Source organism: Passer domesticus, chromosome 3 (genome assembly GCF_036417665.1).
Source record: "Passer domesticus isolate bPasDom1 chromosome 3, bPasDom1.hap1, whole genome shotgun sequence".
NCBI classification, from domain to species: Eukaryota; Metazoa; Chordata; class Aves; order Passeriformes; family Passeridae; genus Passer; species Passer domesticus.
Genome location: NC_087476.1, coordinates 100,664,147 through 100,686,882, shown reverse-complemented (window position 1 = coordinate 100,686,882; position 22,736 = coordinate 100,664,147). Strand labels below are relative to the sequence as shown.

Genomic DNA, 22,736 nt, shown 5'->3' with positions numbered 1-22,736 from the left:
CATCCTTGCAGGTAAATTCACAGCAGCTTACAGCACTGAAGCTTGATGTATTAGCTGGAATTAAGAGTGGGGAATTTATCAGGATCTTTATGTACTGGGAATATATGCTAACTACAAAAAATTGCCTATTTTTTTTCTAGGTTGGCCAGAAATTCTACCCTGATCTCAAGAGACCTTTCCATCAAGGCTTAAATGACCAGAGTTTCAATGATAAGTTATCCTAGAAAACTACCTCAAAGGCAGAAAAAATAAAAAAAACAAGTGTATTGAAGAAAGGCATCATTCTTGTCATGAATCAGTGATGTCCAGTGATAACTGGAAACAAGGAAAAGATGAGGCTTTCCTTCAGTGCAAAATAGACTTGAAAACTATCTCACTGCCTTTTAGAAGACAGTAATTATGACTCTTCAAAAAAGAAAAACAATCCAAGCTTTGCCCTTTTCCAGCCACCGCAACCTCTACTAAAACAGCCACAAACAAAATAAATCAACAAAAACCAAACCATGTTTATTATTTACCTTTAATTATACATGTGTCTAGTCTAAAACCAGAATAAATAAAACACATTTCATTTTAGGTTTTTAGGTGTAAAAGACACATCCTTTACCCCGAAAGCCATTTTATCCCATTTCAGAAAGCTGTATGTCTAATCACAGTGAGAGAACACCAGGAGTTCTGCAGCCATTTCTGCAGGAGGTGCAGGAAAAAAATATATATACACACATACATACATAAAGAGAGCAAACTCTTATAAAAGCTGCACTGAAGCAATGAATCCTATCCTCTCATTTCATATGGAGGTGGGTAAATAATGGCACAACAGAGATTTCATTCATGCAGAGGTCTAGGGTATGCTGGGAAGTCTCAATGTGACAATTTGCTGCAGATGCCTGCTTAGAGGAGCCATTTATCAGTGTCACCCATGCGCATTGCTACACACAGCTTCCTCAGCAGCCTGACTCCACACCAGCTTTCCACATAGCACACTCTAGTCCTTGATATTTCAGGCACAGAAATAACCCTTATCTAGGCCTTAGCAGTATGTGCTTATTGAAACAATTTGTATTACCCAGAGCATACAGGTTTGGAGTAGGAAAGCTACGAAATTTATTTCCTTTGCTGATAAAAAGAACAGCAAATTAAGAGAAGTCACAACACTTTCCCTCCTGCTCCCTCTCCTCTTTATAGCCCTGTTTAGCTCATTGCTTATAAACAGCTAACACAAGTATTCCCATCAGTAGTGCTGACTCCTGGAGGATACAGGCATCTTGGATGTTTCATCTCTTGTTATACTTAAGTGGAATATTAAACAGGCAAGACAGTAGCAGACCAGGCTAGGAAGAACCAAGTAACTAGGACTGACAAAGAAGGATGGCAATTTAAAGCACTTCAATCTCTAAAGTGCTTCATTTAGAGCCATCAGTGCCAATGCCTGCAGCCTTCATGTATACCCCCCCTCACCTTCAGCTGCCTTCTCACACCTTAAGTCTATTCTATTCTGCTTTTAAAGTATTAACAAGTACTGCTACTTAATATCATGTCCAGTACAACAATACTATATAATTAGTAAGCTTAACACTATAAGAATTCAAATAACTCTGGAAATCAAACACTTTTTCCCTTCAGAGACAGGCAAACGGAAAGGGAAAGCGAGATTGAATTCATTCCTATTACTGATGCACTAAAACATACATCATTTATTTGTTGTGCTGGGTAAAATTGCTAGTGCAATGAACTGAATTCCTATTTCATACCAAATCTCAAATTGACATTATGGAACATAGATGTCTTTGTGACTGGTAAAAAGAGAAACAAATAAATTAGATATAAGAAAGAAAAGCCAGCCACATCTTTAAATCACAGGATACACAAAGCACCTTAGCTTTTGGATAAAAAATAACTTTCAGAACGAAAAATAATACAGTGCATTAAACCAAAGACAACCTTGAGTTAATGCTTTCTACTCTTCTTGCTGCTTGCTAGATTCTGTTTTAAGAAAGAGAGAAAAACTGAGAGACAATAAATTTTAGTGATAGCTTTTTAAAGGAAGAGCAGAATACAACCTCCATATGCATAATTTCTGAAAGCTTTTAAAGTGAGCTCAGGCTTTTACAGAACGCAGGGTTTTCACCCATTTCTCCTTGCTTTCCCAGCATGCCACCTGTCCCATGCAAGCACTGTTGCTTTGCTGTCTGGACCAACTTCATTCCCCACTTCACTTCCATCTCCACACCTTGTAGTGGTCCTCTCCTATTTCTCCTTGGACCCTTTCTATACTCACAGCTGCTCATGTCTCATAGGAGACAAAAATATATTGGGCAACCTACCTTTAGTGCCTATCCCACTCCCTGCAACTTGGAAAATTGTTAACAATTATTGTGAAGCCAAACATTGAACAGTTCAACATTGATGGGGGGAACAGGAGAGATGTGATCAAATATCTGTAACAATTAAGCCCTTGTCAAGAGCTTACAAGAAGCAGATCCCAAATGATAATTTATGAGTTGCCTGCCGCATCTCTTATTCCTCACCAAACAGCCTCTTTGACAGAACACTGAAATCCATGACTTTACAAAGATCAACTCTAAAATTTTGCAGACCTTTGTTTTCAAGGTGATGGAGAAGGCCAGTTTCTTCTCTTACCCACCATAATTTCTTTCACCCACCTCTAAATCTAACCCAAAATCCAGAGAATTTTTGTCAAATCCATTATTCAGAAATGGATTTGACGCAGAGGGGAAAAAAAAAAAAAAGTCTTATTAGGCATACTAAAAGTTTAGCTCTGGGTTTAGGCTTACCACCCATGCTGCAGAGCTGCTTACAAAGCCATCATTAATGGCCTTCCAGCTACCCATCATTTCCCCATGTTCAGTCTGCCCAGACAGCTAGCTCTTCCTTTCTAACAAATACCATTTTAATTGCATCTCCCACTTGGTTAGCCTCCTCGACCTCCAATAAAAGCCATCTATGGTCTAACAGTCTCTTAAATCATACAGCCTTCCTGCTAGGTTCACACATATGCAGGCTTATTGTCAAGAATTTCCATTAGAAATCCAACAGCAGATGAGATGAACTGACAGCTTTAGGGCTAATGAGGAGAGAAAAGCAAGGAGAGAGTGGAAGGGAGAGGTAAATAGCAAAGAATTTTTGTGTATTGTTTGTGTATTGGAAATGCCCCCATCACCAAAGACTTGACTGTGCCTTTCTGGTGCCAGGGCTTCCCCAGTCCCAACACCTCCCTCTGAGCAGCAAATGCCAGCCACACAGCCTCAGCCACTGTTAACTCTTCCTGTGGGAATGCTGCCAGCAATCTCAGCATATTAACCCTGGGAATACTAACGTGATTTAGAGGACTTGTTAAATTTTAATGAAACCATTAGGAAAGAGGAAAACACACGAGTCACACTCCCACTTCGGTGCATTTGGCTGCTGGATAGGATATTAATGTTTTTCTTTGCCCATCACTATTAGATGAGCAGTGAAACTAATAGAGAAATTAAGAGTAATGACTTCTATTCTCACTGTTCAGCACCTGCTTAAAGCCAAGGCTGCCTTATTGCCCACCAGGCTTTCTGCTGGAGTCCATCAGGTGGATGGAGTAAACCGGTAATTCTTTCAGCATTTGGCACTTAACAGGTCAGAGGTTCATGTAGCCAAGAGGCACAGAAAAATAAAACTTTCCAACTGAAATAGTAGCATGTAATCATCCAGACAATCAGTTAGCAGGAAGAAGTCTGCTCTCCTGAATAACTTCAGCATAATAAAGTCTGGCTTTGGTGAGATGGGAGTTTTGTCCTGGGAGCCAGGACAGAAACATGCTGAGGCCAGTTCTGCCCTGCTTTTAACAATGAGCTCCAAGCAACCACCTTCTTCAGCACTGCAGGACTCTCTCTCTCATATCTTCAAGTACACCTGAGATAAAAGGAATAGGAAATTCCCACTAGAAAAACTCAGAGGCCCACAGAAGCTGAGGGTTTGTATTCCTGAATCCTCATTCATCTTCAGTCAGTTTTTTGAGGGTGGTAGAGAAAGAGGGAATGAAACATGCACAACTTGGGGAAAATTAACTCCATCCTGAGGCAGGTCTCCTCAGACAGTTCTGAACAAAGTTGAAACTCCCAAACCACTGAAATTTTACTTTTTCTTCAGGAAAAGAAAATATTTACTGTGGTAGATATCAAAGTCTCCTTTCATTTGCTTTTCCCCAAACATTCATGTGAGTAGAATTTCGTTCCAGTGCAAATCCATGGAATAGAGAAACTGTTGTGAATACTCAGGTGCAAGTAAATGATCATGTCAAACTATATATGATTTAGGGAGCATAGGGAAATAGAGTAGAGGCTTGCTGTTAATAGATCATAGGAAATCCACAGGTCAAAACACATTTGCAAGGAACAAATACATATCAAGCAAGTTCCACTTGAAGGTAATTTGGAAGCCAAAACACAGACTGTATTCCCAATTTAAAATTTTCCTGCAGAAAAGGAAGCTAGCTTTCCTAGAGTTAGACAGATGTTTTACATCAGTCATCTTGCACTGGGTACAGATATCCTACATTCAGCATACACAGTTCCTTACACATATACCACCAGCAAGACATTTGAAGTGTTTTCTAGATGCACACTAAATTGGGCTTGGAATACTTTTTACTAGAATAAAGTAATTTTTCAAAGACATTTGACACTTTTTTCCTGAATCACCAAATCTATTGAATAAGATCATTGACAGACACTAACAAAGCTGATACCATGTGGCCTGTAAGTTAAGTTCTCTTATTTGGAGGGCAACAAAGTGAGAAGACTCAGCCCTTCATTGTTTAATAGGGAGGTGTAACAACTTAAAATACACAATACAAAAATTTCATATTAACAAATGTTTTATCTAGAAGTGTCCAATTCCTTCTGAGGAAAGGCTTTTGTTTTCACGGTGAATTACAAACCAAATCCAGCTTAATACATCATTGGTTTCCTCAGGTCTCCTGAACAAAATTTCCCTGGCCATTTATTATTTTTAAATCCACAAACACTACTACCAAATAGAGTTTCAGATGAAAGCCGAGAAGAGGAAACCAGTCTGAAGTTTCTTCAGAATTAAGTATTTTCTCCTTTCTCCCAGAAAATATCTTATATAAAAAAATTCAAGATCAACCACATACATAAGTGATTTAATAATACAGATTGAACAGAAGATCCTAATGATAATGTGCTGATTTCAGCTGAGGTAGAGTTAATTTTCTTCCCAGTAGCTGATCTGGGGCTGTGTTTTGGACAGCATTTTGTGCTGAAGACAAGTGGAGTGATGGTGTTTGTCTTCCCCAGTCACCCTTAGGTGTGATGAGGCCCTGCTCCCCAGGAGATGGCTGCCCACAGGAAGTGGTGAATTAATTCCTTGTTCTGTTTGCTTGTGTGCATGGCTTTTGCTTTCCCTATTAAACTCTCTTTACCTCAATCCACAAGTTCTCCAGCTCTTACCCTTCCCATTCTCTCCCTAGTCCTGCTGGTGTGGGAGACAGCAAGTGACTGCCTGGGGTTAAACCATGACAGACAATAAAAACAAACACGGTTGAAGACAAAAATAATTTTTTAGAAGTATACCAATGCTGAAACAGTAAGTAGTTTTTAACAGCCTTACTATGCTGCATTATTTTAAATAAAATAAATTCAATTCTGACACCATAGCAATAAATTCAAGCTGCAATTGAACACACCAATTCCTTAAGACTGATTCTTTTGTATAGCTGGTACCATATTTTCTTTTACTGTCTCTTTTGTAAAGTAATCCCTGTATTCTGTACTCCCATTACAATGGAGGCTATGGTTGGATGCATTGTGCTGCTCTCATCAGTAGCTTTCTCAGAGATCACTGGCTCCTTGCATCTGCTGTTGTAATAGCACATCTAGTCGCTCCCTGATCAAAAGGATCTGAGTTTAGAAAGAAGCATTATTGAATGTGTTTGAACTATCTATCATTTTTATAAGAGCTAAGGCAGGGAGCAATCACTGTGTATTCACACAGGAGACCTGCAGTGATGCTAACTTATGACCTTCATATGGAGAGGACAAAGGGAAGGCACATGGGAAGCCCACAAGGGGCCAGGATGTCTTAGACCTGCTCTGCCAGAGCAGCATGCCTGCTGCTTTGAAGGCACACAAGTATTCCCTGGTTAGAGCCATATCATACACAGAGCTGTGGCCTAAATTAAATCCCACTGATTTTCCTGAAGTCCAAATGCTCTCACTAAGGTCAATTTCATGCAAGTCACTAGACTGACAAGGTTCAGATCCAGACTGAAGAAAAAGTCATGCTATACTAGGGAAAGAATTTTCAGATTCCAGTGTGTCTTGCAGAGTGTTTCAGCCTTCATGACAAGCTTAAAACAGTTCAGTCAATTCTCCCCCACTCTATGAAGTGTCTTGTGTTGATCTAATTTTACTTATAGAAACTTCAAACACTTTCTCATCAAAATATTATTAAGCTATACTGTAAAATTTTCTGAGCAGGAGAGTGGAGGGAAAAGAAGCATTAGCAGACTTGTATCCTGGTTGTAGATGATACAAAATATGATACCTGTACCAAAAAAGTCTGAGCTGTACCAAGTCTGATTATATATTTCAAGTTTCAAAGCCAGACACAAACAATTCTTAGCAGCTTCACTATGCTCATAATAATGAAAAAAGAAAACAGAACAAAAACAAACCTGGTTTAACGTAGGAAGATAACATTGAAAATAAAAAAGGGGCAACAGGTCATTGGGTTCTTCTAAACTTCCTGCTCTTAAGATACTGCTTTGTGTGTTTAATTTGAATTAAGCAAGCTATAATTTGTAACAACACCCTGATAAACAATCTGCTTTTCTGCAATTGGGATACTTCTTGAATTGCAGCTTCAACAACAGATACTGTGGGCTAGGGATGATTTATTCAATGTCAGGAGGGGAAGGTGTATGCCTGTTTTCCTCCATTCTAACAACATCAATGCCTCTCAAGCCATAGATGACACTAGTAAGATGTCCTAAGTTAAATTGCTACCTTACATCTCTTGTGCTTTTGACACACGAACCTCATGTCACAAAATGCTGCAGTTCTGACTACATCACTATGCAGAGCATGACAGTCAAGTTTATTGTGGTGCTGCAGGTTCAGTGCTTGGAAGCACCCCAATTACATGATGTCAAAGGCTATGTGCTGCTGATGTGGCAGAACCACCGTGTCTTTCAGCCCTGCAATGTTCTAATAATCTGCTGATGCCGGCGTGACTCCCATTACATGCCCATGGCCCACACTGGTAATGTGTGACATATTTTCAAACACTGTCTGGGGAACTCAGATAGACAATCCTTGTTCCTTTTCCCCTTCCAAAACTATACACCAAAGCCCTACATTTATTATACAAGATTTCTGTGGATGGCATAACATTTGCTTCTAAGGAAATGTAAGACTTATCTGAAGATACAAGGTGATTTTGGACATTGGTGCAGCATTCATGGCATGCATAAAACACCTTGAAGACATTTCATCACCCAGCATGAAGAGGCCAATTAAACACTCAGCATTTCTGAACACAATGTTTGCAGATGCACAGCCAAGTCTTTGTACAAGGAAAAAAAAGTGTCTCCTCCCTAGAGATTTACTTCATCAATACTTCCCTCTTCACCCTCAAGAGCTCTATCTGTGGTCTAAAAGTGTTTTCTTTTCTGATAGGAAACACTATAGTTTCAGTTCATGAAATATAACCATAGGCCGGTTTCTAATTTCCAATGCACTTAGTAATGACAAGCCTTTTTCATCCCATAGAGAAAGCTGCAGAGCTAATGGCTTTGACAGCTTCCTAAAGAGCAGTCTTTACCACACAGCATCTTCACCCTTACCTCAAAGACATTTGCAAGCTCAAAAGAAATGGTTATATTATTTCACATGTTGACACTGCGGATTGCAGCAGCAAGATTTCCAGCTGCTCCTAGAAAAGGGCTTACATTAATTCATCAGCAGCAAAGGCATATCTGTTTGCCTCCTCTAGACCTCTGCAAGCAGCTGTAATTCCAGTGCAAGTGAAATAGCTCGGCTTCCCAACTTGCCAGGAAGCATACAATTGTAAGAAGATTCACAGATGAGTTATGCTAAATGTTTGGTATTGTGACCTGTGATGCAACACAAAAGAACGGTTGTTGTTGCCTAAACTTTAATGGAGTTAATCCCCCCAAATGCTGACAAATTACTGCCTCAGGCTATTTAAAATCACATTTCTAATGCAATAATCCTATCTGCATTACAATGAGTTGGGATGAAATGATTAGGTGCCTGAGATTTTTTTGCACAGTGAATTAAGTCACTATACAGACTGGCCGTGCTTGTTCACAAATTAAAGGTCTGGATGGAAATGAAATTCCATTATTCTGCCACTTGCTAAGCTTTGAGGAAGGGTTTATTACTGTCCTGTCTCTACTGGGAATGTTTCTAAAGTAGCTACCAGCTAAAAGAAACCTATTTTCATTATATCAGCTTCAGGGTTTTCTTCATTATTAATAATTACAAGTCAAGTCTTTGACCACTGAATGAGAAGACTAATTCAACAATACGTAAGCAAAAAAATTGGCTAGTGCCAGTTTACAGGCAAAAAAACCCTAAAACAAAACTGTACCCTGAATGCCAGTTCTTTCCTTCCCTCTTGCACTCAGAGGGATGGAAAAGACTGTGCTCAGAATTTACCCAACCACCTAACAACATCAGTGCTATCCATCCTCACCATTTATAGTAGACCCTTACTTCCTGACCCAATCACAGTATGCCCAGGCAGCAATTCATGTCTGCACACTCAAATTAGCTCAGTTTAAAGGCTGTGTTCAGGATTTTTGGAACCACATACTAAGAAATGTATAACTGTCAGCTTGTGAGCATTCTTATTAGCATTCCATGGATTATTGGCACACAATATAATTTGTTACACATCAATATAGCAACCCTTCAATTGCTAGATGCCTGTGAGGTGGTCATTGAAGACAGGTGATATCCAGGCTTGAATTCAAAGCAAACTGATTTCACAGAAATTTTGATAAATTTGGGAGTATGATGCCATAAATTCCTATACTAGAACTGTTCTGATGCTCTCCTAAAAATAACGCCTAGGAAAAAGCTTAGCATAAAAAATAAACCTCTATTAGTACTTTGAGATAATCTTTATCATCATGCAACATAAACCCCACAAACAACAGGCATCAAAAGCTCCAAGATGCCCTCAGTCACAAACTGCAGTGTGCAACTATATCAACCACCTGTGCTAGTCATTTCCCACAGGCCTGCTTTGCTTGGGGGTTACAATAAGATTTAATTCACATAAAATATAACCCCTTCTATGCACGTAATTGCTGAACATCATTAAGTCACATCTGTACCACAAGAGGAGGAAAAAGAAACAATAAGCTTTTAGCACTATTCTTTTTGCTGTTGGCAGGGAATCTGGCATTTTAAATGGCTAAAATAAATAAATATAACTACAATTATATATTCTTCACCTTTGTGCCTCACAAAAAAAAATCCAACCAAACATGAAGTTTCCATCCTGTTGATGCATTAGGAGAGAATGTTTCTATTTAGAATGGAAAGCTCAACACCTCAACACTAACAATGGCCTAGTCAGAAGCAGTTTGCTCTAGCTTAAGTGTGGCTTTTTCTCAATCAAATGACAAGCTTCAGTACATAGCTTCATGCATAAAGCCTGCTATGTTTATGAAGCAATTAAGCATACTATTACACTTGACAGATATATACAAACCTTTACACGACTGTACACTGTCAGAAATATCAGTGTGGGTTCACATGTGGCTAGGTTACTGCAGACTCCATTATCTGCTACTATACACACATTAAAACACAGATACTCTCATATTCTGCTTGTTGGGCAGCACACACTATCCCAGATGATGAGCATTTCTAAATACAGCATAAATGGGAAACAAGTGCTACAGACTGTACTTATAATACCATAGTACTCATAATCCCAGAATACTAGGCTGGCTTCAACAGCAACAACAGAAAATATCTCAGACCTGGCTGACTAAAAGATGACAGACATTTTAAATGCTTCATTTAATAGTCCTAATAAAGGAATATCACCAATTAGCTGTGCCCTATGGGCACCAGAGTCTTGAGTTGTAGGATGCTTTGCAGGTTCTGAGGGAATACTCAAAATCAGGAATATGATCTGCTCCTTCTTCCACTTAATTCAAGGGGCAGGATCCATTCCCCACTCAAAAAAACCCTATTTCCATAGCAGCAATTAAGAGCAGACCTCACAGGACCCTGAGAAAATGCCAGCTACATTAACACAGTGTGGTTAGACTTCAGTCTCAATCCAAACCAAAGCCAGTTTTCCAGACAAACAGGTTTTCACATTTTTGAGAAACCCTGTACCTCTCACCCTGAGAAGGGACTCTCAGAGTGTCACTATGGCACACACAGAGGCAGCTCACAGGCCCTGACTGAACTAGCAGAGCCCATACCAGCACCTTGCTTTCCTCAAAGCAGACACTGATAAGGCTACCTCATCACACCAGGAAAAAAAAACTTAAGACCACCACAGTACACCCAATCCAAGAAGTCAGTGGCACCAGCTATGATTTGTGTCCCATATCATCCAGCCCAGAGCCTCACTCTGCTGAAGACAAAAATCACAAGCCTGGAAAGTTCTTGGCAGTCACAGGCCAAAAAGAATGAAGGCAAGAGATGCTTCTGCAAACAGTCACAGCCAGCAGCACCCACCACAGAAAGGAGGTGAGGTGCTCACAACAAGAGTACCTCAAGGAGATTGAGCCTGCAAGTACTATTAAGCACAGCAAATAGGGCAGAGGGTCACCCAATTCCATGGAGACCACCTTACTTGTGCCTCCTCCCTTGCTCCTAAATGCACAGACTGGACAGCATTTCTGTCAGCAGCACTCCTACAGAAGTGGAAGGTTTGGAAAGGAGGTGTAAGAAGGAAAAGAGAACATAGGTAAGGAGGCTAAAAGGCTACTGATACAAATCAAGACTGGTCTGTACAACACCATCAGCTAAACTAAGTGAACAGCAGAGCAAATAGCAGGAGAAACACAAGCGTAACCTCTCAGGAAGGCTAGGATGGGCAATGTCAATTACTATTGTAGTAAAGGAACCCTTGCAAACATTTATGGACTAAAATGAGTCAATTTCTATTTAACACCATGCCTTGATGTTGGTTTCATCCTCCCCTCCAGCCCTAATCTCAGTTATTCTGATGGCTCCCATATCTGTATCAGTAATTTCCCACCTATACTCACAGCTGGTAATTACTGTCAAATCTAACAGCCTGAAATTTGACAAGATTTGGGTACAGGGCCACTTTAAAGTGAATCAACCATATATTAATGGTTAAATTTACTATTAATTCTGGTGGATCCACCTTTCCCTGTTCATGAATAATTCAGTTAAGTCAGCTCTTGAGACAAGGTAACAACCAGCCCTCGAGTCTTTTGTTCACAAGAGCACCAACTCCCTCCCAAAGAGCACATAAATAAATCATGGAGAGTACAACACAACAGCAATACCAGGGACCCTCTCCCAGCAGTCGGCTCTTTTCCATGATACCTCTTTATTGTAACCACTAATGAAAACTCTTTGAAGTGGAAGAGTAAATATTATCATTTGATAGTACCTGGACCCAACAAGGCAAACAAAATTGCATTGTACTACATTCCAGGAGCTGCAGACCCATTCACAATGCAACGCTCACAGGGTTGCTATGGAGGAGCCCAATGCTTACTATTTTAGTAGCATGAGGTCAGCCAAGGGCTGCTGGTCACTCGTTTAGGGCTGTTAGCCTTAATCTTACATGCACAACAAAAAGGGGGAAAAAAACCCTATGCCAAAAAAACCAAAACCGAGGAATTTCAGAGTATGCCTTTGGAGGTACCCAATACCCCAAGAGAGGCAGCAAGCAGGTTTCCAGCTGTATTCAGGATGAGTCAGCCCTTAAAGAGTGAGACCAAATGTCAGCAATGCTTACATCCTCTTTCAGCACAGGATTATTCAACCCAACATTCAGAGTCCAGCAGCTCCAAGTATTTTCAAGTCTTATTGGGAAAAAAAACAAAAATCTGGCACTTCTCTATAAGAGAAGCATCACCAAGTTATCCTTCTGCTAAAGATACCTGCCTGGGAGAGCTGGGTTCAATGCCATGGTCTGCCACAGCCTCACTGAGTGACCTTTGGGCTCACACAGCATTTCAATGCCTCCTGTGGATCCGGAGCTACAGAAGGGTTTCTCCCTCAATGGAAGTAGAAACCACTGGCATCAGACCATTCGTATACACCTGACGACTAAGTTGGCTGCCAATGCTAAGGACGATTTGTAAATCCATCCTGTAGGAATCAAAGGTAGCAAAAGGGCAAGGGACCAGTGACTCCGATATAATATTCCCACCTTTACTTACCCTCACCACAAAAAAAAAAAAAAATCACGCTCAGGAAATAGCACAGAATCACTGTCAATACAATGAAAGACGGGAGAAAAGAAGCGCGCTGGAAGGACTGTCACAGACGCCCCTGAAGACAGGCAGCCCTCCAGAGACAGAGGCACGCTGCTCCACATGAAGGAGAGGAAGGAAAAGGGAACAGACCAGGAAGGGGGAGAACACAAATAAACCGCAAAGCGCTCGGCGGTGACACCGGCAGAGGGGAGCCCAGGTGGCCGAGAGCCCCGGCGGCTGCTGGGGCCGCTCGGGGCACAGGCACCCCCCGCCTCCCCGGCCCCGCGCTCACCTTGCTGCAGACGGGCCCGGGGATGAGGAGCTTCAGCGCCTGCCTCTTCAGCTCCGCCAGGCGGGCGTTGCAGTGCTCGCACCAGACGCCGCGGTCCGAGCCCGGCGAGGAGCCGCCGCCGCTGCCGGAGCCCGGCGAGCCGGTGCCGAAGCCCGGCGAGCCGCCCAGGGAGCCGGGGGAGCTGGTGCCGATGCCGGGCGAGGCGGGTCCCGGCGAGCCGGTGAAGGAGCCGGGCGAAGAGGTGCCGGAGCCCGGGGACGGGGTGCCGGAGGAGCCCAGGGCAGAGCCAGCTCCCTCCGGCGCCGGGCGGCCGCCCGCCCGGGACTCCTCGTACGCCTTCCGGTACCAGCTCTCGGGGGAGAAGGGGGCGGCGGGCTTGGTGGGGGAGCAGGGCTCGGTCACCTGGAGCGGGAGAAGGAGCAGCGGGTCAGGCAGGGGGGCCCGGCGGCGCCGGCAAGTTTCGCTCGGACGCTCCGCGCCCGCGGGGTCCCCGCGCCGCGCCCGCCCCGCACCGCGGAAGTTGCGCGGGGCCGGGGACGATCGCGGGCAGCCGCCGGGAGGGAGGCGCAGGAGCCCCGGCACGGTGGCCACCACCGCTCCGAGCCGCCCCGGCGCCGACAACTTACCCCATATTTTCTGCTCCGCGCCGTGACCGCAATCCTCTCCTTATTTCCAGCCACTGAATTCATGGTGGCTTCGCAGGGCGGCGGGAGAATTTCCTGCAGGTTTCCTAGTCCGCATCCGAAGGGAATAGCCGGTCCCGGGAAGTCCCCCGCGGAGCGGGCAGGCTCGCTCCCTCCGCCGCCTCCGACGGGATCGCTCAGCCCCAAAACACCCGTCAGTTCTCGGGAAAACGCTTTGGGCTGGGGCTCTCTCCCGGTCGGTTTTTCTTCATTGTCTCCCCTTTCATTCCCTTACAACCCTTGCTTTCACAAAAACAGCAACATCCAAATCAGGAGCGGTCCCCCCCAACAGGCAGCACAGCTCTCATCCGCAAGTGAGGTGAAGCATCCAAGGTAGTCTTGGGAAGGCGAAAGAAGGAGCGAGAGCCGCGCTCTCCCAAGCAGAGGCGCGTTCTGCCTCCGCTACAGCGGCAACTTGTTCCCTTCCCCAAGGTTTGTAACTGAGTTAGAAGAAATCCTCCAAAAATATCGGGATCCAGGCTCTGGGAGGAGCCTCCGCGCCCCTTGCAGCCAATATCCTCCTGCCCATTTGTGCCTGACAGTTTTGGAAGGGAGGGAAGGAAAGAGCCGGGCTGCGGAGCCCCGTGCGCTCCCCGGTCAGCGGCGGAGCTGCAGGGCTGGCGGCTGCCAGCACACTGCCAGAGCCTCACCGCTGCTCTGCGCGATGCCTCGGCTGCCGGGAGGGTCCATCTTATTTTGCAGTATTTCTTGATTGACGTCTGTGATTTCCCCCCGTTCTTGGGAAGGGCGGGTGGGTGCGAGGAGGGGGGAGAACCTTGTTGCTTCCACCGCAGTTATTGGTTAGTTGCCTCTATTCAGGCTTTAATGAACGTGATTTCACAAGTGTTCCCAATCCTCCCTATATAACTAGCAAAGAAAAGCAAGCTGTATTTATGACTGTCACTGGCATCTCTTTTCCATGTTGCAATTTTACGTGTATTAATTTAACTTGCAGTCAAGGGCATAATAAATTGATCTCTTAACAATGAAATTCTACAGACTTGTGTCCCTGTAAATCTTTCCTTTCTAATTATGATTTCCATTTGCTGATCATGTGTATCTGTTACATATTCTTTTTATTTCAAATCCTGTAGATAGAAAAATCATCTCTAATAAATCTTCCCCCTCAAAACGAGTTGGTAATTTTCTCAGAAATGGAGGCAATAAAGAGCTAAATGCCAGATCCCCTGATAGGATCATAACATGGATAGGTTGATGCAACTGAGAGGGCAGAACACACAGGGGACTTGCATCCACCTTTCCAACCTCCTATTGTTACTTCCATATAAACGCATCCTTCCAGCATCCCTAGTGTACCTGGGCCACAACAGCCATGAGGAAACAGAACCAGCCTGCTGAATCGCTGAGCAAGGAATCTCCCAGCGCTTGCATGTCTTTACAGATACTCTGCCAGTAGTAAAGATGTGTAAAATGCTCTGCTGTGTTTTCACTTCACTATGTTGTCACTCTGAGAGAGGAACAGCCATTCCTGATGTGTTTAGGAAAGCTTTAATCTAAAACTGACACAAGTGATGCCATGCAAGATACCCAGGCTGCATCGGTAGTACCTTGTGCATTTACATAGGTGACCCCAAACAGCGGAACGAACGGGCAAACAAAGGAGGTGCACCCCAGCTGCTGTTGCATGTGAATGTGTTTCACATAAATCCGCATGCGGAGATCCCGTGGTTTGTTCCGTAGGCAGACGTGAGAGGGATGATAAGGTAAGGCAGGGAAACGCCGTGCGAGCCCACAGCGGCGGAGCTGCGCAGCCTGCCCCGGCCCCGCGCTGCTCGCAGGGGGCAGCGCTCACACTGCGGTGCAGAACTGCTCCTTCTCCGGCCTCAGTCCTGGTGCCGAGCTGGCAGATCTCCTTCGCTTTTCGGCAGACCTTGAATTCCCCAGCCGCCAGCTCTGCCTGCCTAACCACGTCCGCTGCCGGGCACCGTGGTCCCGGGCGCTGGGCGCTGGTCCCTCCCGAGCCGCACGCTCCGGGCGGGAGCGGGATGCCGAGCTCTGCCGGCCCCGCGGCCGCGCTCCCCGCACAGACCCAGTCCGGGGCGGCAGCGGTGGCGGGGCAGAGGCGCACGGCGGCCGGGCGGGGGGCGGGCGCCGTCCCGCGGCAGGCGAGGAGGGCTGAGTGACCGCGCTGCTGCCCGGCCCCGGCGGCAGGAGCCGGGCTCGGAGCCCCGGCGGCAGGACCCGCGCTCGGAGCCCCGGCGGCAGGACCCGGGCTCAGAGCCCCGGCGCGGGGCGGACGCGGCGCTGAGGGGCCGGGGGTGGGGGGGGCGCGGCCCCGCGGCCTTGGCGGGCGGCGCGCGCCCTCTGCCGGCAGCGCGCGGGAGGGAGCGGCGGCCGCACCGGGACCGGGATCGGGACCGGGACCGGGACCGGGATCGGGATCGAGATGGGGAAGGGCGCGGCGCTGCCCTGCTCCGGGGAACCCCCTGCCTGCGGCTCCTCCGGCCGCGGCGGCAAAGGGCTGCGCCCCTCCTCGTGCGGAACTCTTCCCAGGACTCTGAGAGCCCGGCTGTACGAGGGCTCCAAACGAGTTGGGTTCACTGCCACGGCTCCCGAAGGGTGCCTGCCAGCACAGCGGGTGAAGGGGTGCTGGAGCAGATGGAGCGGCCCAGCAGGACAGAAACCTTCCACATGGCAGGATCTTGAGGAGGATGGCTTTCTCGGTCCTTAGCTCATGGCTGAGTTTGGTTTGAGGTGGAGGAGTGAGGTCATGTCTGGTGAGAAGGTAGAACACCTCCAGCTGGAAAATGAGGACCTCAGGACGTGTTGAAATTGAGCTTTGAGCCTGACAAGTCTCAGTAGCAAATTTGCATTTCCTCATGTGTCACGTTGGCGGGAAATGCTAAGAGGGTGCATTTGGAGAGCACCTCTCACAGCTTGCAGGTTTGTAACTTTGTTGGTCAATAGCTCTGTTGCTGTTGCATCAACTCTCCTTCCTGACAGGTGTCAGTATTTACTGACATGTATGGCTTTCTCACTCTCTTTAGGCACTCTAATGTGGAAGTGGGTTTGGTTTCCTCTTACAAAAATCTTACACTCCATATGTATTTCCACTAATGAAAGATGATTGGTAGAATCACCAACATGCCAATGGCAGGCAGCTCCACAGCTCTCAAGTTTACACATTTCTTCTGTCATTGTAGTCACAGGAATCTGCCTTAACCTTAGTCCTGGTAAATTATTTATGCTAGCAGATATGACTGTTGTTCTTAATTTGAGATGGAGCTGAAAAAATGGAGCTGTTCTAACATTTATGAGTAAATAGACAAGAGCCAAAGCCCTTGGATGCAGGTTTAAGTGTCAGAGGTTAAAGCTAAAGCTGGTCTCAAAGCATTGTGGCTGGATTTTGATCTCAATCTAGGTATGACACATCTGTGGACTGTTATGACCTGTCTTTTAGCAAGTATAAAACCTTCCAGTTTCTCCATCATACTGCAGTGTGTTTGCCATGGTGTACCATTTCTCTGCTGCCTTCAGTGGATTTCTTCTGAGCATTTCTCAGTGTGAGTGCAATTAAATCCGACCTAGAAGTTCAGCTTCATCACTCAAATCTGATATCCTGGCACAAGCCCAGTTCTATCGACAAACAGCAGTTTATAAGAGCTGGAAATGTTGGCTGCATCAAAGAAGTGCTTTGAGGTATTCACATTTTTAATAAATTTCAGCATACAAAAGGTGACAGCAACTGTAACTTGAAGAGTCATCGCTGCCTGCAAAGAAGCTTTGTTTCCAGGTTTGGTGCTAATAAGTCTCAGTATCAGGTCTTACTCACAATTTTTAAAAGCTTCCTAGGGGAGATTTGAAATGCATGACAGCTCTGGTACTTGCTTAAAGCTGCATATTAATGAGCTGGAGTCCATTGGGGGACAGTGAGGAAATTGAAGGCACTTGCAGTAATACTGACAAAGAATTAATCGTAAAGATAGAAACAGCTAATTATTAAGAGCTACAAGTAAAAATCATCAGAACTTTCTCAGTTTGACATATTTCATCTCTAAAACTATTCCAGTTCTTGCTCTCTTCCCCTTGCCAAACTATAGGACCTTTTCAGTAAAAAGCAAAGTACTTCAAACACATTAAGTCCCTTTATTCTTTTGTGTAGCTTCCACATGAGAGAAGCACACATCACCACAGCCTGAGTATTCTGCCAGGTTTATGAATACATGCAGTACAGGGGGAAATCAGCTGGATGGACCAAATTTGTTCTTCTGGTGCTGTAGGTAATGTTCCTTCCATAGTATCTGGGATATACAATGTGTCTGTAGGGCATTTCCCTACTTGCTCTTGACAATTGTTGAGCATGATGTCATGGAGAATGAAGACGGGCATTCTCTGTATGAGCTGTCTGCTGGGGATTTGCTATACCACAGTTTCTAAGTCAGTCCCAAGATTTACCTTGTGTGTCAGGGTAAAAGTACACTGACAGTGGAAAATAAGTACTTCCCAGTCACTGCTACAATCCCTAGTTCCAGGTGGTGTAGCGTAGACAGGGAACCCTCCAGGCTGTCCTTATTACAGCTTCTGCTTCCTGCTGTTATCAGCAGACCCAAATCAGTCCACTTTGAGTATACCTTTTCCTACAGCAAACAACAGCAGGGTCTTCCTGTGCTCCTGACAGGGCTATGTCTCCCTGTTTCTTTGGTGTAGACCTTTTGCCTCAGGGCCATTGCACAGATGTTAGCCTGTTCTCTCCTTGCTCTACTGAGAGCCTCCTTGAATATCTCCATAAAATAAAAGGAGAGTGTTCAAATTCAGACAGAGTCTCATTCTGTTTCAAACCAGTTGTCTTTAAAATTCACCTGTGCTCGATACCAGAAGCAATCTATTTTCCACAAAGGACTGTCTATTTGGATTCACTTTGAATGGAATTATTTTCTATATTTCAAATGTAAAATATTCCATAGATTTTGTAGAAACTGCTGTCATAGTTTCTGCCACACAGCTCTGCCTTCTTCCATAAATCTTTATGTTCTCAGTAAAAATCAATGTCTGCTTATTAATAAAATATTGATGTGTTTTTCATAAGTAATAAAGGATACAGTGTCATGCACATACTCATGGAGCAGGGTTGCATGGAGAAGTTTGCAATCATTTTGTGCAGTGGGATGCATTGCAATTACAGGCATGCAGCCAATTTTGGTTAAGTTCATAAATTCAAATACTGAAATTTGACAGAATCCCATTTTCTGTTTCTCAGGCACAATAAGTATTCATTGCAACTCCAGAACTAAAGACAAGCCTGAAAAATTGGGAGTACCTATAAATTGCAAAGCACCAAATCTTAGCAATGCAGATGTTACATAGAACAGCAACAGAGCAAAAAATCATTGGAGTAACAACAGCCAGTCACAGTCTCTAATGAAGAAAGATACAGGCTGCTTCTTGTCTAGAAACCTTCCTTGCCTCTATGGGCCTCCTGAATTGCCAGGAATTGGCTCTGGAATGCTGCTAGCAATTTCCCCTGAGCACAGAGACATGGCTGAAGATATTAAAGGGCAAAATATTTATTTTAAATGTTCTTCAAAGAACTTTCTAGCTACCAGGGAAAAATATGTCTTCCAAAAGAATTGTTTTCAGTAAATATCTCTGGGCAGAAAAGGGGAGAAGGTGGAATTAATGCTAGAAAATAACAGCATTAATAGGAGGAATATAGGCCAGCATGTGCCAAGGTGAGAAAGCAGGCAAAGGAGGGTAGCAAATGCCAAACCAGCATGTGTGCCTGCTTCACCCTAGGAGCCAGGGACACAGGGCAGATGGTGTGGAAGGGGGTAAGTGGCCATAGCACAGCAAAGTGACCAAGCAGCCCTGAGAAACAAGCAGCAGAGTATTTATATCATCACATTTTTATGCTGCATCCTTTCTTGTTGCAGGAGTAATTTATAGCAGTGCTGATCAGCCACAGAGCTGGCATCACAGGCACTAGTCTATCATCGTCTTGAATGTGTAAATGCCTTAAATGAAAGATTATACAGAGGGCAGCAGACATTTCTTTCCTGCCCCTCAGCTCACGTGAGGTGAACTAATTCAAGTCAGTGCTCAAGAAACAGAGAATTACATTTGTGATAAGCTGCGTCAGAGGTCTCGCCGCAGTGTGTTCCTGAGATTTTTATAACAGTAGCCACTCCAGATCTCAGAGCATTCATTTAATCTCAAACTTTTTTTCAGCTCCTCTTCAAACACTTCATACACTCCTTTTATCCCCAGTTTAGGTTTAAAAGTGAACCCTAGAGCTTGCAGATTTCCAAAACTTTTTTTGTTCCATTTTTCTCTTTGCAGTAGATCATTCCACACTGATTATATTCTTTATGAAGCAACTGCAGAGGGCTGATGACTGGCTTATCTGCCTGCCATTTCCCTCCAAACTCTTTGTTACCTGCCTTGAAAGACACAGGTTGGTCCCTGTATCCCTCTCTTCATCAGCTCACTTGCAGCTGGGGAGGCAGAGCCATGGCTAGACCTTGCATATCCTGTGGCTGCAGTTCAGTGGCCAAGACGGGTACAGAGCTAATCTCTTTGCCCTTCCCCATCTATGCAATCAATTTTTCTCCAGTGTATGCTGCTCTCCTGCTCTGACTGCCTGAATAACCCAATGGGGAAACCCAGGAGGATTCGTGACTGGACCCAGACCACTTCAGTTTCTGTGTCTGCCCATCAAGGGGTGTTCAGACTTGGCAGCACAGCTCTGGAGAGTAAGGGATGAGTAAGGCATCCCTGTTCATCAGAGGGTCACCTTGAAGTCAGTGCTCCAGGTGAACACAGTTTGCTGTGTACAGCAACTTCTTTCAGGTTTAAGCAAAATAGAAGATTTGTCACTGAGTACAGACATCAGTGTGCAGGAACTGACTCCAACAGCCTGTCTGTGTGCCCAGGCAGGCTGGGGTAAAATATTCCTGCCCAGAATCTGGGCAGGAATACTCACAGCTTTATGGAATTCTCTGTCTGTGGTCCCAAGCTGTGCTCCCTGGAAGCAACACAAGCACAGGGCAGCTGTGCAATGTGGCTTTTTTCTGATCCATAACTATTCTGTCAGACACCATGACAGAGGGAAAACAACCCCATGCCTAGGCAGCTAGCAAGACAAGCACAGCTTCACAGGGACTGGCAGAAACTAATAGGAATTTCTTCCTACTGCTGGAAAACTTTGGCAGAGTGGAATGCATTACCCCATGTTACCAAATTCAACAGAACTAGGTCTTCTCTTCTTTAGGTAGAGCTTGTCTGCTCATGAAAGTTTCACCAGTTTAACATAAACGGAAGTTCAAATTCACTTAATGAAATCAGCATGACCTCCTTGATGGTTATTTGTTTGAATGTAAATCTCCTTTTACTAGCTATGCCCATTTAGTTTGTACCCATGTAAGCATGTGCAAGTTGAACAGGAGAGCACCAGCTTTATATTCAGACATAAAGCTGCATTAGTTTCAAAAAGCCAATTTAATCTAACAGCCTGTCATGGTTTAACTCCAGCCAACAATCCACCACCCCACAGCCACTCACACATTCCCCCTCAGCAGGATGGGAAAGAGAACTGGAAAGGTAAAAGTTAGACAACTCATGTGTTGAGATAAGAACCGTTTAACAATTAAAATAATAAATAAATAAATAAAATAATTTTTTAAGAACCCCAATAATACAAAATTGCAATGAAAAGGAAAATAAATTAAAAAAAAAAAAAAACTCTGCCTGCACAGCTCCTCCCTGCCTTTTTCCCAGACCCATCAGGATGTCTCTTTATGTATAGACAAGGCTCAAGTGTGTTTAGAATCACCTACATTTTAATTTGGTTGTTTAGTCTTGTCCATATTAAAGAAATGTTCACCCATGCAATTAGCATTATTTTGCATTTCAACCGCTGCTAGCCTCATCACTGTATCCACTGCATGATGCCTGATCTGTAATAATGCAGCAACACCAATTTACAGTAATGCATTTGTTCCAAATGTCCTAGCACAGGCTGGGTGAGGGTCTGGAAGTGGCTGGTGCTGTAGGAGACTCACAACGACATTCTGTGACCAAGGACTTTTGAGAAGCAGTCAGGCATGTGATAGAAAAATGTGGTGGGCTGCAGTGACAGCTGAGGCTGGTCCTACTTGAAACAATGAACCAATATTCTGGCAAAAACATTGTTAAGTGAGGGCACTTGTTGATAATTTTGATGTTTACTGAGAAGCTTTTGAGTGCCAGAACTGTTCACACAGTTCTTTCTATAATGAGACTACAAACTGAAGCATGCGTTTGGCCCCAAAGAGCTGGAATCTCTGCCCTGGAAGTGGCAAATCTCTGTGTCTGTGAATGTATTCAGGAGCCATTCCATACTGCTGGGAGAAGCCAGGGCTTCTTTGTTCACTAACGGGAACAGAATGCAGCTGGGGAGGCAGCCTGAGGACAGGGACTGGTGATTTTGTGTTGTCTGTGTTTTTGTTGGCAGTGAGAGGCTGGTGTTTGCTCCCATGTTGTTTACATTTTAGTCTCTGCCAGGATCACAGGTGGAAGAGATGCCGCAAACTTGAGACATGTTCTTCTATGTCTACATACAAATAAATAAATGAACCAGCACCATTGAGTGGAAGATCTCAAGAGAAATTGAGTGCTTCTGTAGCATGCTAAGCCTACTTAAAACAGAAAAAGAAGTGTACCAACTCTGATTTTTTTTCTAGGAAAAGCTGCACACTACCTGAGGGTAGTAAGCGATGTAGGATCACCTGCTAAAGAGGAGTTTGTGTAAGGTTGTATTATTTGGAAAATCTTAATTTTATTTGGGCTTCAAGCTGATGTATTCATCACAGATAAAACATTTTTTTGTTGCTAAAAAGTACAGAGAAAGCTCCAGAGTGACCAGTAAGAGTATTGTCAAAGTTGAAATTATTTCTGAAGTTGAAATTCTCCTATTAGATGCTACACAGCACTTGGAGAACCTGTGTGGAGATAGAGCCTATCCTGTCAGTCACCCTTGATTTTACTTGTAAAGGTAGATAGATGTCTCATGAAGGTGGTTCTCAGACCTCCCTAGAAAGCAAACATATTTTTCTAAAAAGTGTAGATGACTGACTTACCTTTTTTTCCCGCATGTCAGTCTTGTCCAGTTGTTCACATTCTTCCACATGCTTTACTGGAAAAAATTTTCATGAATTTCAAAAGGAAGGTTAGAATCTTTTAAGGAAGTGTTTTAGGAAGGTGCTCAGATGTTAACTAATCAGCAGGGGCCCATATGAGTTGAAGAATCTTTGTTGCATGAGCCTCTGAGAAACTAGGCAGACAAAAT

The 22,736-nt window shown here is 44.3% G+C and overlaps 1 protein-coding gene across 2 annotated transcripts in view; it reads right to left on the bottom strand.

Annotated features, from left to right (window-relative positions):
• Positions 1–14,268, bottom strand: part of KIF26B (kinesin family member 26B) — a 276,066-nt gene extending 261,798 nt beyond the window's left edge. The window contains exons 1-2 of one of the 2 annotated variants that reach the window (XM_064414702.1): positions 13,397–14,268; positions 12,771–13,172 (exon numbers count right to left, since the gene is read on the bottom strand). In XM_064414702.1, the coding sequence (XP_064270772.1) occupies positions 12,771–13,172; positions 13,397–13,459 (465 nt within the window). In that variant the 5' untranslated portion in view covers positions 13,460–14,268. The remainder of the gene's footprint in view (positions 1–12,770; positions 13,173–13,396) is intronic. The other variant, XM_064414701.1, reaches the window with a different exon arrangement.
• Between the last annotated feature and the right edge of the window lie 8,468 nt (positions 14,269–22,736).